The following is a 16,950-nucleotide window of genomic DNA, read 5'->3' as shown; positions in this document are numbered from 1 at the left end:
TCTTTGCTGATTCTGAAGGAATGAGGTTATTAACATATATATATATATATATATATATATATATATATATATATATATATATATATATAAATATATCATGCATGGCTAGGACAAGTTGCCAACTTCTTTGTACTGCACATCTCGCGCATATGCGCGATCCTCCTCGGTACATATGCGCGAGACATTCTGTCTCGGCACTTAACCATCACGGCAGCTCGCGCATATGCGCACACCATCTCCGCGAGACCTACAGCCTCAGCACTTGGCTTCTTCACATGTTCGCGCATATGCGTGCACTCTCTTCGAGCATATGCGCGAGGTTCTCTGCCTATCTCGCGCATATGCGCGGATTGTGTCGCGCATATGCGCGAGACCTTCTGCCCTCGCACATACGATATCACATGCTATCTCATATCTTGCCTCGGAATGATCCTTCCAATCGCAACAAATCATAAATCAACAATCTCAGATTAACATGATATAAATCTCGGACATTACAATATGTCTTTAAGAATAGACACGATAGATAACAATATCACATACTATAATTATGAAGATTGTGGGTAATTCTCGAAAATTTAAATGATTAAGAAACTGAAACAAAGAAATGTTTTAGTTCCTTGCGAGGAGACTTACAAGAGTAAGAATTTATACTAATTGAGTAATAGAATGGGATTGATGATGAGCGGGAAACAATCCTGGGATCCCCAAAGCCACTAAACCCCTCTCTTCCTATTCTTAAAAAAAAAACTCTTGGCTTAACAAACATTATTTGAATGAACAAAGAGTTTAAAGAAAATTATAATTGGGGATGAGATATTATGGGAAGTTCGCCCTGGTTTTATTCGGCAGGTGCCACTTTCTTCTTCATAAAAAACTGTATAATCCGATCATCATTTTTTCTTGCCAAAAAAAAAAATCTATCGCTGCCAAATTTATCCGTGAGCAAATTACCATAAGAAACAAAAAAATACCGAGTCTTAGTGGGGTGTATTCAATTCAGAGTTTTGATGACTTTTAATGACTTTTTTAAATGATAAACTTTTATGGATTTGATAAATTTTTATTGACTTTTATAGAATCTCACAGATTTATAAACAGATTTATGTAGACTTTTTTGCAAGATTTTTATAGACTTTTGTGGATTTTTTTTATAAAATTTTATAAATTTTGTACTTAACTATAACATGTGCTTTTTTTATTGATTTCTTTGAACCAATAATTAATTGACATATATAACATATTCAGTTTGAAATTATTTTCAATATTTATATTAATAAATAAATTTACTTATTTAAAAGTTAAATCGTTTAATCCTTACATGTGTATATATGTGGGTTTATATGCATGTTTGTAAATTTTTTAAATACATCAATTGATTAACATGTAACCATTTTTTTAAATTGATAAAATACATGTGAAAATAATATTATTTATTATTGTGTGAATATAATTTTGTATAAAAATATTATAGCTTACATGTTAATTGAAAATACTAAAATGAATTTAAAAAATCATGGTTGTTACCAGACTATTTAATTATTAAGAATTAAGCAACATTTTTTTGATCATCTTTTATTATTATTGAATATTACATTAATTTGTATAAATCATAAATTAAAAATCACAAAATCAATTCTATAATTCAAAATTTCTCGTTAACAATCAACCAAAAAATGAAAATTTTGAAAATGAAATATGAAAATATATATAGAGATACACTTCGAAAATTTGAGAGAATGATAGAAATAGATGAGAGGAGAGAAGATAGGAAGAGATGTGATGTGAAGCGACGGAGAAAAATAAATAGCTTGTGTATGAGTTAGAAGTTTTAAAAATCCATTCAAATCTTTGGGGTGAACCAAATACAATTTTTTATAATTTGTAGTTGTACCTTAGGCTTTAATGTTTGTATGTCAATGAATTCCATGGAGTTATTAAAAGTCCATGGAAAATTTGAATACCTATAGACTTTTATAGAGTTTATAAAAGTCAATGTTGAATACCATTCGACTTTTTAAAACTCCATGAAAGTCTATTTTGAATATCACTAGACTTCTATAGAGTATGCAAAAATCTTGATTGAATACTTCTGGATTTATAAAATTTACAAAAATCTTTAAAAATCAATAAATTTTCAGGTTGGTTGAGTACACCCGCTTGAACAGCGGAATGTGAATAGAAGTTGTCCGTCTTTCCCTTCCCGGGCTCTCTTGTGAGAAAAATCATAAATGAATCTGCCTCAAGAGTGAGTGAGCCTCTTGGAATCAATCGCAGTAAACAACAGAAGGGTGGCGTTTTCAGTTTAAGCTAACAGAACTTAGAAAAGAAACCAATAATGGAAGTGGACGATGAAACTGCAACGATGGAGGTGTGGAACAGAGAAACGGTGCCAACGTTGATGAAGATTGTCTGCAGCAGACTTCCTCAGAGAGACCTAATTTCCCTTTTGCTTGTCAGCCCTTGGGTTAATCGAAATCTCATTGCTCACCCTTCGCTATGGCTGGTAATTTTTGTGCTTGTGGACCAATGCAAAAGTGCTAGTGAAGATTCCCTTTTTCTTAATATGTTGCTTGTTAAAGATCGAATTTGTGAGCTTTTACACGGTATTCGCTGTTTACTATTGTGGGTTTTCAGTTTTTCTTTTCCATTTATGTTTACACCATTTTCTACTTCTCCCTTAGGTTGATAAGTGTCTACAAACACACAAGATATTAGTATGCCAAGATCTTTCCATTTTGTGTTTTTTTTCCCCAATCAAACTTGAAAGCTGTACACTTGATCAGTTGATCCTTTGTTTGCTATCTGGGATAGCACTAAGGTACACTTGTTTTTTGCATATTAACTCACACTCTTCCATTTGGCTGGTAAGTATGATGTGGATGTATTCATACCACCACAAGATAGAGACTATGTAAAATCATTCCTTGCTAACTTAAGTTTGAAGGTTGTGCTCTTTGATCTTCAATGGGCATTATTTTAATATATTTCTGGCCTGTTTAAGGTTCTTGATTTTCATGAGATGGACAAGGCAGGGGATCACCTTGTGTCAGCTCTCTCTCTCTCTCTGGTCAGTATTTTCTTCCCCCTTCCTTTTTCGATGTTGGCAAATTCATATTGTTAAATGTGGTTTTCTGATAAAATATTCTAGAAACAAGAAAAAAAGAAATTATTGTCCACCTCCTAGAAACAAGTGTGACGGAAAGAAATTACCCGAGTTTCATGTATTAAACCTCTTATCTTTTAATTGAATAAAATTGTAGCATGATACTCATTAATTGTTAAGGTGTCTAACAAAGGGCTTGTTTTATGTTGCTTTGCAGTCAAGATACCAAAATGTGAAGCATATAAAACTTGAGTTTGCTCGGAATATCGAAGATAAGCATCTAGAAATTGTTAGAAACACAGTAAGATTCCAAATATAGTTACTTCTTAGTGTTCTTCCATTCATGATTTTAACCTCTATTTGTCATATATCCTTGCAATTGCATTGCAGAAATTCTATTGGGAACTTAGAAGTTCTTAATTTGAACTGTCGCCAAAATATATCTAATGAGGGTACAGATTTTATCACATACAATGGCCCGAAATTGAAGGACTTTTCGGTCTATGGAATGTGAGGTACTGTGCACTTCTGTATTGCAGTTAATACATACACAATTTCTGTATTTGTTAACAGTATATTGGAAATAAAAGTCTTAAACCAAGACCCTTAGAATTCGGATAAAGGGTCTATTTCAGGGTTTCAGATCTTGGAATTAAGAACCTGGTAAAGAATTGCAAACTCGCGAGAAATTTGAACCTTAGCGGCTGTAAGGTACAGTGAAAGTTCTTGTTGGCCCAAGTGTTTTTCTGATTATTAATCCTTTTGTCTAAAATTAAAATCTTGCTATGGGTGCTTTGTGTCAAATTGCAGTCTGTCTCCGATGAAAGTTTGAAATTGATTTCCAAATGTTATCTAGGGCTGCTTTTATTGAACATCACGAGGTAAGATCTTTGGAGTGTTCTATATATCTATTATCTATCTATCTATCTATCTATTATTATTATTATTATTATTATTACTATTACTACTACTATAAATATACGACTTTGAACTGTGAATTTACATGTATATCCTTATCTTCGTTAAATAATAATCATTAATACATGTCTCCTTGTTTGTTTGCTTTTTCTATCTATTAATTAATCAAATCTAAAATAAATTGAAGAAAATGAAATTTAGCCATTAGTTTTGGAATGAAAAATAAATTGAAGAAAAATGAAATTTAGCCATTAGTTTTTGGAATGAAATTTTCACTTCATTTTTTTATAAAAACCATATATTTAATTCGTGTTTTTCTTCTTTGTTTGCCTATTTTGAACGAATAGATTGAGGCTTCATTAAAGAGAACCTACGATCTTTGGAGCAAGTAATTATTCTGAAATGAAACTTGTTTATTGAATGCATTCCAATGGATATTTATACGTGATTGCATCGTATCCTGATAAAGAGGTAACAAACTAAAAAATTCTAAAAGATAAAACATCTAAAACTTGAAAACAACCACCTAATAACCGGATAGAATCCATACAGATAATGATCCAGATTTTATTTTATTTTTTTTTTGATAAGAAACTTGAATTATAATTAATAGTTTTAAGGTTTACAAACGTGGTGGATGAGCGATCCACAAAACGCAATCATGATCTAGTCATGAACAAAAAAAAAAACCTATCACTATGAACACACAAATTTCCAATCCCTAACTAGGTCCGTTATTCGCATAGTTTGAAACTCCGCTATGTTTAACGTCCAAGTCGCCACACGGAATTTTATCTTCTCCCATAATTCTTCCTCCGAATCCTTATATTTTATTCACTCCAATAGCTTTGTCCATTCGAACGGAACCGACCATGAGTGAATCTTCGATACTTGTATCTTTCTGGCTTGGTTCATTTGAAGTTCTTGGGTCGTCTGAATGTGGCGTGACACAATACTTCCCAAAATAATAAGTCTTGTGTAAAGTTGTTGCCGAATAATGGCATATGCCTCCCTGTCTAGCATTGCGAATTATTATAAGAATTAATGCCCACAAAAACCAAATGTCAGGTGAATCAGTTCCATATATGAACTGCATTCTAACTATGTGCATTCTATTCGGTGTATTTAGATGCACCAAGCTGACTGACGGAGGTTTGCAAACAATATTGCTCAACTGCTCCTCTCTTCAGAGCTTAAATTTATACGCCCTTTCAAGGTAAAAGAACACAATTTACATACTTCCTCTTACAATTTTCTGAGTTCGCAGTAAGAATATGGATCGGTTGGAGACTGTCTTACCTTTGTACAGTTTTACAGGTGTGGCATACAAGAAGATTTCACTTTTGATTCATCTTCAATTTTTAGACCTCTGTGGCGCTCAGGTACGATATAGTCCGCGTAATTATTTATGACTCAAATTTTTCCATAGTCAAAGATTCTAATATTGCATGTCAGAATATGTCTGATGAAGGACTTTCTTGCATAGCTAACTGCAAGAGCTTGATTTCTCTCATTTGACGTGGGTATGTGATGAAGTGTAAGAACCTGTCTTTTGTCTTTTTTAGAGCAAAAGAAATAAACTTGATGAGTCATGATGAATTCTTGACTTTGTACAAACAGGTGCGTGTGTATAACTGATCAGGGTGTCGTATATATTGCCCAAGGATGCACGTTTCTTGAATTTTTAAGGTGAGTTTTTTGATAACGAAGCAATGCATTAGTCTTGCCCATTATAGTGGGTCCTGCTTTATCTATTTACACATGATCTGCTGATTCTTGATTTCTTGGTTCTGCCTATCTTTTTATCCTGGACCATGCTCACAGAGGTTCTACTCTTGTCAGTGCCATGGGTATTTTTAGAGGTGCCTTTTTTTGTACTTTTTACAGTTTATTATAATATTAAGGAAGAAAATAAGAGCAGAAGGCGCAGACATGTATTCTGAAAATATCTCAAGTAACAGACCACATCGAACTACTTGATTTACTATCTTGATTTACTATCGTTCAGTAGATTTTTGCAATCAAAGTTTAGATAAAAGGATATATCTAGTAGTGGAGAAAAAAAAAGGAGGGAACGGGACCGAAAATATTTTATTGTCAAAGATCAAGAGTTAAAAGGAAACTGAAAGAGAAGGGATGTGACCATTCCTGCTGTCTCCCTCTTCCTTCTTCCTCTCCTCACTTATATATTTGTTGTCCATATTAAAGTTTGGATACATTAGTTGCCGTTGCAGCTTGTTTGGGATAGTTGGGGTGACAGATAAGAGCTTGGAGGCCCTTTCAGGATGTTGATCAATAATCACAACACTTGATGTCAACGGCTGCGTCGGCATAAAGGTACGTAGTCTTTCATTTTTACATTGCGGCTACTTGTGCTGTTATGGTGACAATAGTTCACAATGTTCTTTATATGCCTATATATTTCCTCGCAGAGACGAATCCGTGAGGAGTTGATTCAGTTGTTTCCTAAAATTAAGTGCTTCAAAGTCCACAGCTAAGTCGTCACTGTCGCCGCTGTCAATGATTTCTTGCTTGAAAGTCACCATTTTGCTCTGAGATTGAATTATATGAGAAGACAATATGGCAGCACTCAATTGAGCTACGAGTTATTTAATACTTTATTCTGTTGCTTGGTGATGATGCTATGCACAAACAATCAACCGAATTTAACATTTTCACCCCTATCAACCGAGGGTACCGTCTTTTGTGCACAGAAAATAATCCCAAAATCGAACTAGGATAGGAAGAAGGAACATTAAGTTAATCGGTCCAAATTTTGCCTCAAGCGCAAAAAAAATAACCTTTCCAGTTCCCACTGTAAAGTTCCAACCTGTTACCTAAAACTGAATTTCAATTTATGGGAAAACTTTCTCATGAAAATCTAGATGCAATTCCTATCCCCAAAAGTCAAAATAAAAATGCGTCCTCTTATTCACAACCCCATGCAGAAGATACGATATACGAGGTATAAGTTTATGCAGGCAAGACGGGACAACCCAAGGAGCAATTATTGTTTCCTCGCACCAAGATTACCTGTAATAGCATGCAATTATGTCCCCAAGGTTAGAGTAAGCACTAAGCCGGATAGTGTTATTCTTCTCCCACCATTGGATCATATGTATCACATATTTTAAAAGATATATCCACTCCATGTCTCGAGTATCCAATCATTATTTGCTTTGCCACATCACAGAGAGAATTCTCCAGTTAGCATTAACTCACATGCCTTTTACGAGGGAACCCATTCCATATGTTCAGGAATCAACCATCATGCCTATAGAATTTCTCCTTATGTAGCATAGAAAACGCGGTAATAAGACATAATTGGAGAGAAAGATCGTTGGACAGGTCAAAGGAACCACAGATCATTTTTCATTGAAAAAAACTGTTTCCAGCAGAGAAAGGGAATTACAACCTGGTTCACTTGCATACCAGACATCACTGTATACATATTTCTATTAAGGGAGGAGTAGGAAATTAAAAATGGTAACATAAATTTTTCTATGAGACAAAGGTGGCATGATACAAGTGACTCTCATAACTACAGATCCCACAAAGGGATACCACCTAGACAATTAAAGCTGAGAACAATCTAAACATTACATTGGCTTTCTTCCAGCAACGAACTTTCGAATTTTTCTTCGGCCAGACCTGCACGATGCAACGCGAGCACACCAATCATTAGATATCCAAATCTTAGAGGAAGAGGCCGATATAACCCCTGTTGGCACAACAAGATTAAGAAATCGCATTGGTGCAGCTGTGAGGGGGTAATTTTGAATTTCCCCTATGAGTTTAGAGGTGTTATTGCATATCACATATGTGTGTATCGCCGGGGAATCACTACATTTGTCCCCACTGCATAGCCATGTTCAATCCCTACCAATTACGGAAGCAAACATGTCCAAAGAGAACTAACCAAAATTGCGTAATTCATGGTTTGTAATCCAACCATTTTCAGGATCAGTTTGGTTAGAAAAATATAGTATAATCAGAGGGTTTTATAAATCAGGTTCTCTCATATATTAATTAAAAAAAATGACAGGTCAAGTGCTGTCCTACAGCAGATCTTCCCAAGACCCATACGAATTCCACAAACAAAAATAGGATACATTGTGACATATCAACACTGACAGACCACTTCACGCATAGGAGAATCACCCTTAACTGGAGTGTACATATTACCAAGCCGCCTCCACAATTTCACAACGTACTGAAATTGGATCCCCAAGTCAAATCTTTGATAAAAAAAAATGTCAATCTTTGGGAAAAAAAGTTTCTGGAAATAAAATCAAAGAACACTGGGAAATCTAAAAGAAATTTCTGTACAATGTTGAACAGCTTACCTATCGTTAGCGTCTAGTCCTAGGCTTACAACGGAACTCAGCCAAGAGCGCTATGTGATCAGAAGACCATTCTGGAGAAGGAAGAGCAGTATCTTTACGCAAGCTATCCTCATCCAGGAGCTCCAACAGAGACTCCACGGACAAGGAGTCGGCTACAAGGGGACGTACATTTCCATTAATATCAAAAGACAGCTTAAAAAAAATTAGAAACTGTCCAGTTATGCCAGGTTGGGGAAGGGGGAGAGAGGCAATGAAACTATAAGAATACAAACTACCAAAACTTATTTAAATGAAAAACTTGTGCAACTCCCAACATACCTGAGTAAAATATGTAATCATGAGTACCAATGAAATCTCTTGTGCAGTTCGTAAATAGTGGCTCATTTGTGGCGGGATCCATTCTCCTCCTTTGTTCCAGACCAAGACCGACACCAGCTCTTGCAAATGATGAATATGCACTCACCTAGGGAATACATGCCATGAACACAAATATTGAACATGAACACAACAGTAGGCTACAACGTTAAATATTCAAAAGAGAATAATAACAAGGTCATACCAGTGGCAGCTGATGTGTTAATTTGGCAGCAGGGCGAAGAATGCCAAGTGGGTCAACGGCTAATTCAGGATGAAGTGGATCCACCTTCCCCATAGCAAGGAGCGAATGAGGAGCACTGTATTTCAAACCAAGATGGTCCAAGATAAAACTGCATGTATCAGATTAAATTATCGAAGGAGAACAACAAATCACCTTCCAGGAACTGAATTGAAATCCCCACACACCAGCATTGGGATGTCTGCACTAGCAGCAATTTTTTCCAGCCCTTTCAATAGAGTGTGGACCTGATATTGACAAGAAAATAAAAGTTACTTTGCTACATGAATTCCAAAGAATGTAAATATGTTACTTGAGAGGATGGCCTCATGCAAGAACCTGCCAAAGTCTGACATCCTTCAACTCTTGATGTACATTTACATGTGTGTTCGCCTGTTTCAGAAACATGAGAAAGATACAGATCAGGAGCCTCTCCCCCTAAACAACCATCTAAATCAAGGGTGTAAAGGAATAATGAAATATAGCCATGAATAAATGACAGGAATAATTAGGGACACACTAGAAGACAACATCGAGAAAGCAATTTGAGAAATTTACGGAAGCGACACATCAATTGGCATCAAACAGCGAATGTATCCGAAAGAATCTCTATCAATAGATTTGTTCATTGAATCTTTAACAGGACAACAAACAATCTGCAAATAGTATGATATCTAATTTCGAGGAAATTATCATTGATTTACCTTCTTCTCGATGTGATGAGCAACAAGAAACATTTTGTACTCATTTCTTACGCTAATGTATACATATTTATAATTATATATCTCCAACAAGCCTCAAGCATGTAATATTTGATTCAAATATATTTTTAATAGAACACGTTAATGCTTAAAAATAATAACAAGTTAAAATCATTATAATAAATAGAATTCCAAAATAAAAATCTTACAACACAAACAAGCTGGCGCTTTCCGGGGTTATCAATGCCCTGGTTACCGAACTTGGCTTCAAGAACCAAAATTAGTGCAACATTATCCTGCGTGAAAGAAAAGGTAAATTAAATATTTATCCACTAAAACTGACATGAAGTCAAACCAAAAAAGTTAAAGAGCTATCATAATCATCATACAATATTTAATATTAAAATAGCTGTAACCCAATAAGCTAAAAAAGCCTTTAAAATCTGTAAGTATGGTACCTTGACCAATCGACTCAAAGCATTCTTCTTTTGAGCGCTAGGAACCAAAGCATCAGTTAGAGATTGTGCAGCTTTGTTAAATTCAACCTACATTCAAAAATGCCAATGATGGAGCTGATACAAAGGAGCTCATGACACATTCATTACGGCACATTAGTTACCTCATATTTCTTGACATGTGAAAATCTATCACGGCGGAAGAAGGTAGCACAACCATCAAGGGTGTTGATATTCCTGCTAAAAACCTGCTAGCAATAATAGCATGGTGAATCAATAACATGTTAACTTTATCATCTAAATCAGTTCTAGTTTCCACCAACCTCTGTTGTTTTCCTTTTAAACAGAGCTTGATAGCCATGCTTATCCAGCTCAGGCGCAAAGAATTCCTCAAAATGATCACTTTGAACCTGGCCAAAGAAAATTTACACCAAAAAAAACCTTTAAGAAGGAAAAAACTTTGTGAAAAGGATCGAAAGGCCTTTAACATGGTTCAAATCCAACTACTGTAGTCCGATCAACTTGCTGAAGAGCCATCATGTATTTACAGAGGGCTTATAAAAAATATTTTGTACTAATATATTTACAAAACAAATGCACACAACAGTCCCTTTTAAAGAGTCATCCATAAAGATGAAAAGATTTTTATGTTTTAAGCATCTTTTGACTATAATGGCTAATCTAGCTAAATGGCTTTTTAACAAATGCAATCAACCATTCCACGAAAAATATGTCATGTTTTACGTTTTACTGCATAACATTTTCAATCTCCACTGGTCTAAATCTTTTCACATGCTCACAATCATAATGAACTCAAATCCGATATTAACATCTAAAAGTTTAAAAAAAAAGAAACACACACAATTTTGTGTACCTCCTGAAGACAAACAATGTCTGCATGATAACCAATTATTTCTCGGAAGAGGTTTTGCCTGCGGTAAGTCCATGAAAGGGCCCAGGATGGGCAATAGCTGTATAATTCGCTTGTAGCATAAACATCAGATAAAATGTTGTATGAAAGCACAGTAAATGTCCCTGCAGATGAAATGCGACTATCCAAATCTAGATGCCCAGGAACATCTATCCCAATAACAGAAATCATGTGCCGTGGAATAGGTGATGGAGCTGGAATCACACGGGAAGTTGATAAGGTACTAGCAGGACCCACAGATAATTTTGTTTCTGCATCTACTACAATGCACTCAAATTTAAGCACATGACCAATATCATCAGCTGTTGGTGTATATGTCTTCGATCGTCCAACTTCAAACCATGTTTCACCACCACTCCTCTGAGTAACTGCAGCAGGATACAACACAGTGGTGCCATTTGACAAGCTAGAATTTGATTGAGAAGTTGGCAAATTCATATTAATCATACTTGATGCTGTGCTACTAGTGCTATTGAAGCGCCCAAAAATCTCTTCCTCCTCATTTCCATTATCATTCACAGCAGTAGCAGCACGCTCATGCAGAACTCGATGGTGTTGCCAGGCATCAGAAAAACACTTTGGAGAGCAATGGTAACTCTTTGCAACAGGAATTTTGGCCTTAACACATCCAAGGCATTGTAATGTAGCTTGCTCCGTAGGATGAACCGTACAAACTGTGACTTTTTTATCACTTTGTACACGAAACCTGCATAGAAAACCAAATATTAGCAAGAAAAACCAGTACTCCATTGTCAAATGATATTCTATCATGTATGCAACTTCTATCCAAGTATTCATATAAAGGGGTTGCCTAAAAATAATCGTGGTAAAAAAGGTGCCTCAGACCAAGCGTGATATCACCAGCAGTATTCAATTACCACCCTGAGATTAAATAAACCAGAAATCTTAATCAACACAAATAAAAAAGGAAATTTTCCATAAATAAGATCAAAGTTTCTCTAGATGTCATGGAAAGGCCAAAGATATTATTTATCAGTAACTAAATTTTCATAAATAAACAACATTATCAGTCTTTAACATTATATTTCACATCATCATCAACAATACCTGCTCTCGAACTGTTCAAGTTAACCAAATAAGTCTCTCTTTATTAATCAATTAAAAGAAAAAAATAAAAATAAAGCAATTAAAAAATTGGCAAGTGGTAGTTCAAACCAACATCCCCCCGAATTAGATATTGATATAAAAACTGTAATGTAGAGCGTGACAATCAGTTGCTAAACACATGAGGCCGCCACTGTCGTGGAACCGCGATAACCCTAACAGGAACAAGCTGCGACAACAAAATTCTAAGCTAAATCAGATGTGTGACTATAATAGCGTTTTTCATGGAATATCGGCGATTTTGTGGGTGTCGCGGAACGAAATGGCGATTTCACGCCGTTGCGAAATGTTTTAATTTATTTTATTTTTTCAAACTTTTTACCATTTTTTTCTTTTACCATTAAAAAGTATCCAATGACTCCAAATTATCTACTTATTTTCATTTTTATTTTATAAAAATCCCACGACAACATCCGTGACCATTCCGCGAAATGCCAATTAAACTGGAATAACAGCATCTGTGACGCCCACGCGTCCATATCGGCGAACAAGCACATTCAGTGGACACGTGGAAAAACTTAATTTCTCACCAGGGCATTAATGTGTGCTGACATTGTACCAGAAAATCTTAATAGAAAGTTTGACCTTTCCAACTAACACATCAAAGACAAAACACCAGATATAAACAGTGAAGAAGATAAAACGCGAGAGTGAGCTGTTAGCACCAAACAATAATGAAAATCCCGACACTAATGCCATTCAAATCCCACCAAATATGGAGAACAAAATCTAACAAAAAAGGGCATTTGAAAATGAGAAAGGATATAGGACCAGCTCCCATACAATGCATTTGAGACACATTCTTGTAAGTTATAATCATTGTTGTATTCCATAAATTTCCAAATAATTTCAGAGTTGCTTACATACCACTGAATTTTATATTCTCCCCGAAAAAATCTGCAGATTAAGATTATTCAGTAGACGATTCTCCGCCAAAATCACAATTAATGCTAAATACAAACAAAAGGCAGGGAAAGATAGAAAAGCCAATCTCAGAACCCTCTAAATCCTCACCACTAGTGAACACACTAGAAAGCATTCAAACAACCTACATAATAGTATGAATTTTTTTTTAAAAAAAATCAACTTAAGAAACCCTCGTGTTCATAGCTACACATGCATAACCACAATAAGAATCATAATAAACAACAGAGTCCACAGAGAAAGACAAACATCATCAATCATTGGGGCAGCGAAAAAGATATACACATAAATCAAGCTTAGAAAAGCTAACCATTTATATCTTAAGAAACTCCCATCAATAGGGTTCAACTCAGTGACATCATCGGCAACAACGGAGTTATCGGGGCGTTTCAAAAGCACATACGGCGTCAACTCGCATCCTACTATGGGTATATCGGACGGCAGGTGCACCCTCAGCACACTCAGCATTTTCCACTGAACTCTTGATGACTCAATTTCTCCCTGTCTTCCTCCGACTTCGAACGAAACCCTAAAGCAAGGAAATGAGCAGATTTATGAAGCAACAGAGGGCGGCCTTGTGGCGGATCCGCCATCACGTGGTCGCAGCGCCAATCGCCAGCCTTGCTCTTTCAAAACCCAAATAAATTGCAAAGGAGGAGATCGAAAGATAAAAAAAAATCTCTACCGAAAAAGGGAAACTGAAAATTTGGGAAACCTCGAATCAGGAATAGAATTCACAGATATTCAACCAATTCGATTAAAATTAATTAAAAAGGAGAGAATCAATTGATTGGAGTATTAGGGTTTTACAAAAGTGTGTGTGCGCGCAAGAACAAAGCTCATCTCTACACATTTTTATAATAAGAGGGGAATATGTCTGCGTACATGCATATTACTATACGCTGCACACACTTAATAGTTAATCCTTTCTACTATAAAATCTTGTAAATATTTTTTTATGTTTTTTTTCTATGATTTGTTGGAGCGACATTATTATAATTCAATTTCAAATCAATGATCTCGTCTCAAATTTAAAATCTTGATATATCTGTATTTCAAATACGACAAAAATTTATGTGAGACGATCTCACGGTCGTATTTGTGAGACAGATAGATCTCTTATTTGGATCATCCATGAAAAAGTATTATTTTTTATGCTAAGGGTATTACTTTTTATTATGAATATGGGTAGGGTTGACTCGTCTCACAGATTATGATCCGTGAGACGGTCTCACATGAGACCTACTCTTCAAATACATATGAATTGTAATATTCAGTAACAATATATGGATTATATTATAATTAAAATATTTTAAAAAAAATTAAATAAATGGGCTGCTTGAAAGCCCATGGATCTGGCATACTTTAATGAAATAATAAATAATAAATTAAGATCTAAATTTTGTTTATTCAACAAATCAATAATTTTATATAAGTACCTAGTGAAAATAATTTATGACATACCATGCATAATTGAGGCCTTCATTGGAGAATATATCTCTTGGTTGCTATATTCTGATTTTGACAAGTTACGGGAAGAATTAATGTTTGGTAGGTTGCAATATTTATTAAATGTTCAATCTTATTTATTTCAACATGGACAATTTTGCTTCATCGATCCAATTTCATTTTTTTGCCTGCGCCAAGGCTTGAAACTACCATTAAAACTTCATTCCTGCATTTAGATTACAATTTTTTCTGTACCACCTTTAAGTGTACAAAGGATTTGGCACACAGAAAGTTTCATCAACGGATAAATGAAGAAGCATCTCGTCCACGGAAAAAAGTGAAAATGTTAGCCGTCAATTTTTTTCTTTCGTCCTCGTACGTCCTCTGTTAGACGGGAGGAAATAGTGATATTTGCTTGCCTAAGAGAGGATATACTGTCTTAGTCGTTGATAAACAAGTAAGAATTGTCTCAGTCAATATTTATCGAATTTGACTTAACAAAAACCATTCAGGTTCGTTATCGATTAGACAGATGAAATTATGGATATCCGATGACGCTGGTTTAGCTATTTGTGTTATGACTCTTGAGCCAAATATGTTTGCTGGGCCAGAATTGTGACCCAATTATGATTTTTAGTTGTGTGCTTTTGAAGCCTTGTCTACCAAAATTGGTATCTTCTTGGTTTTAGTCAACTTGGAGTGCTCGTTAGAGAATTTAGTCTCCATCTGTTTATGCAACAATTTTTTGCGAATGTTAACATAAACAATCCTGAATAATTGAAGCAATACATTTACGAATAATTTACCCTCGTGTTTCAGTTATAGGAGGAGGGAGCATGTTCCTGCCTTGTTACGCTCACCATTGTGGGCGGGTGCGAGGCTTGGGGGGCTAGCCACGCCCGGGGCATTTCCTGGTGTCTTGGTAGACTTAGAGTCATCTCGCATTATCCGTATTATATTTCATTCCATGGCAAGGCATCACTTGACCACTCGACTTACAAAATCTCGTTCTTTTTGCTTGTATATTTCAAAAACATCTACAAATCTTACGCTCTTCGCTTTTGATCCTTGCAAAAATATATCTCAAAACTTTAGGAACCCTATAACCATAGGGTATAGCTAGGTGCCTAGGTTCTATCCCAGTTCCAGCGAGTTCTTGACAAGTGTACCTAGGCCTAGATCAATAAAATAGAAGCTAACTTCCAATAAATTCAAAATTTTAATCCCCTCTCCCAGACATATTAAAGGCAAACTGATCGACGATAACATAAATCAAAAACTGCAAGAATGTCAGGATGAGGTGATTAAAGTTTTGTCAAAAAGATTTTAACATGCACAAGTCTCCGTGCATCAGAGCCAAATCAAGAAAGAAAAATTTACTCATAGAACAGCATTATTTAGGAGGCTCCTTGCAGTAAAATGTGCATACGCAGTGGTTTCCTGTGCATCTCCCCCGACCTTGCGGCTTCAAGGAGCAGTTCTGCATGCATTTGTATGAGTTGCATTTTCTTGATCTCGTCTTCTCATGGCACCTGTGCTCCGGAATCCAAACAGAATGTGCTTCAGTCAATCCCCAGGCTGCACCCAAAAACACATTAAAAGAGAGCAAGAGGCATCAGCATCCGAGTATGTAGTAACATAACTGTAACTAAATAAACGAAGACTAAACCTGAAGACAAGCTAAGAATGACGAGGAAAAAGATTGCAGCAGATGAAATCTTCATCCCGAGTTCAGTTGAAAGACACCACCATCGATGTTCTGGCTCCAAGCCCAAGTATTCTCTTTAAAAGCATTAGCTCAAAGAAAAGCACCACTGTTTATGGAAGAAAGGGCCGGAAGTAATATAATATATGCCAAAGTAACAGAATTTGTACTTGTAGAAAAAGGAAGTCTTCAATGGTACATTAGTTTAAATATTAAAAAAAGGCATGCGAGTATTTAAATATGGTAAATAATATCAGTAAGCTTGTTCAATAAAATCACACACCATGTTCGTCGTATCAAGAGAAGATGTAATCATGTAACGTATACGTATGTCGTAGAAACTCAGTTAGTGTATGCTTAGCAGGTCCTTCACTCCAGCACAAGTTCTTTTCTTTACATCCACTCCTAAGTTGAAGCTAACGACACGAACTCATTTGGTTTAGGATCCTTACTGGCTTGAATCACATGAATGACGTTGAGCTATACTTGCCCCAATTCAAAACCCGATAATTGCAAATTTATATGGGATCAACTAATCAAGAAACTGTGTATTTTATTGAATAGTTCATTCATAGCCAACACTAAATTTATATCAGAGGCCAAACAATGGCTTGAAATAAAGAAATCGGGTGCACAGCATACACGCCTATTTTCAAGAAAAGATATAGAGGAAATACATCCAAATAAAAACAATC

General features: G+C 35.5%; 1 protein-coding gene and 1 pseudogene across 2 annotated transcripts; one reads left to right on the top strand and one right to left on the bottom strand.

Annotated features, from left to right (window-relative positions):
- Window positions 1–2,315: 2,315 nt before the first annotated feature.
- LOC140827106 (F-box protein At3g58530-like) lies at window positions 2,316–6,657 on the top strand (annotated as a pseudogene).
- A 707-nt stretch (window positions 6,658–7,364) lies between these two features.
- Window positions 7,365–13,981, bottom strand: LOC140827105 (carbon catabolite repressor protein 4 homolog 1-like). Of its 2 annotated transcripts, none has more exons than XM_073189712.1 (12): window positions 13,412–13,981; window positions 10,996–11,758; window positions 10,445–10,531; window positions 10,286–10,372; window positions 10,125–10,211; window positions 9,876–9,962; window positions 9,305–9,358; window positions 9,122–9,213; window positions 8,930–9,044; window positions 8,689–8,833; window positions 8,371–8,522; window positions 7,365–7,675 (listed from the first exon to the last, which is right to left on the bottom strand). In XM_073189712.1, exons 1-11 carry the CDS (start codon window positions 13,567–13,569, stop codon window positions 8,377–8,379), a joined length of 1,821 nt encoding a protein of 606 aa, XP_073045813.1. In that variant the 5' UTR covers window positions 13,570–13,981; the 3' UTR covers window positions 7,365–7,675; window positions 8,371–8,376. The 2 variants fall into 2 exon arrangements, with proteins under 2 accessions (XP_073045813.1, XP_073045814.1); XM_073189713.1 differs by having other exon boundaries at window positions 10,286–10,369.
- Window positions 13,982–16,950: the final 2,969 nt, after the last annotated feature.

Source organism: Primulina eburnea, chromosome 3, assembly GCF_022965805.1.
Source record: "Primulina eburnea isolate SZY01 chromosome 3, ASM2296580v1, whole genome shotgun sequence".
NCBI lineage: Eukaryota > Viridiplantae > Streptophyta > Magnoliopsida > Lamiales > Gesneriaceae > Primulina > Primulina eburnea.
The sequence above is the reverse complement of the archived record's forward strand: the minus strand, read 5'-3'. Positions and strand labels throughout refer to the sequence as shown.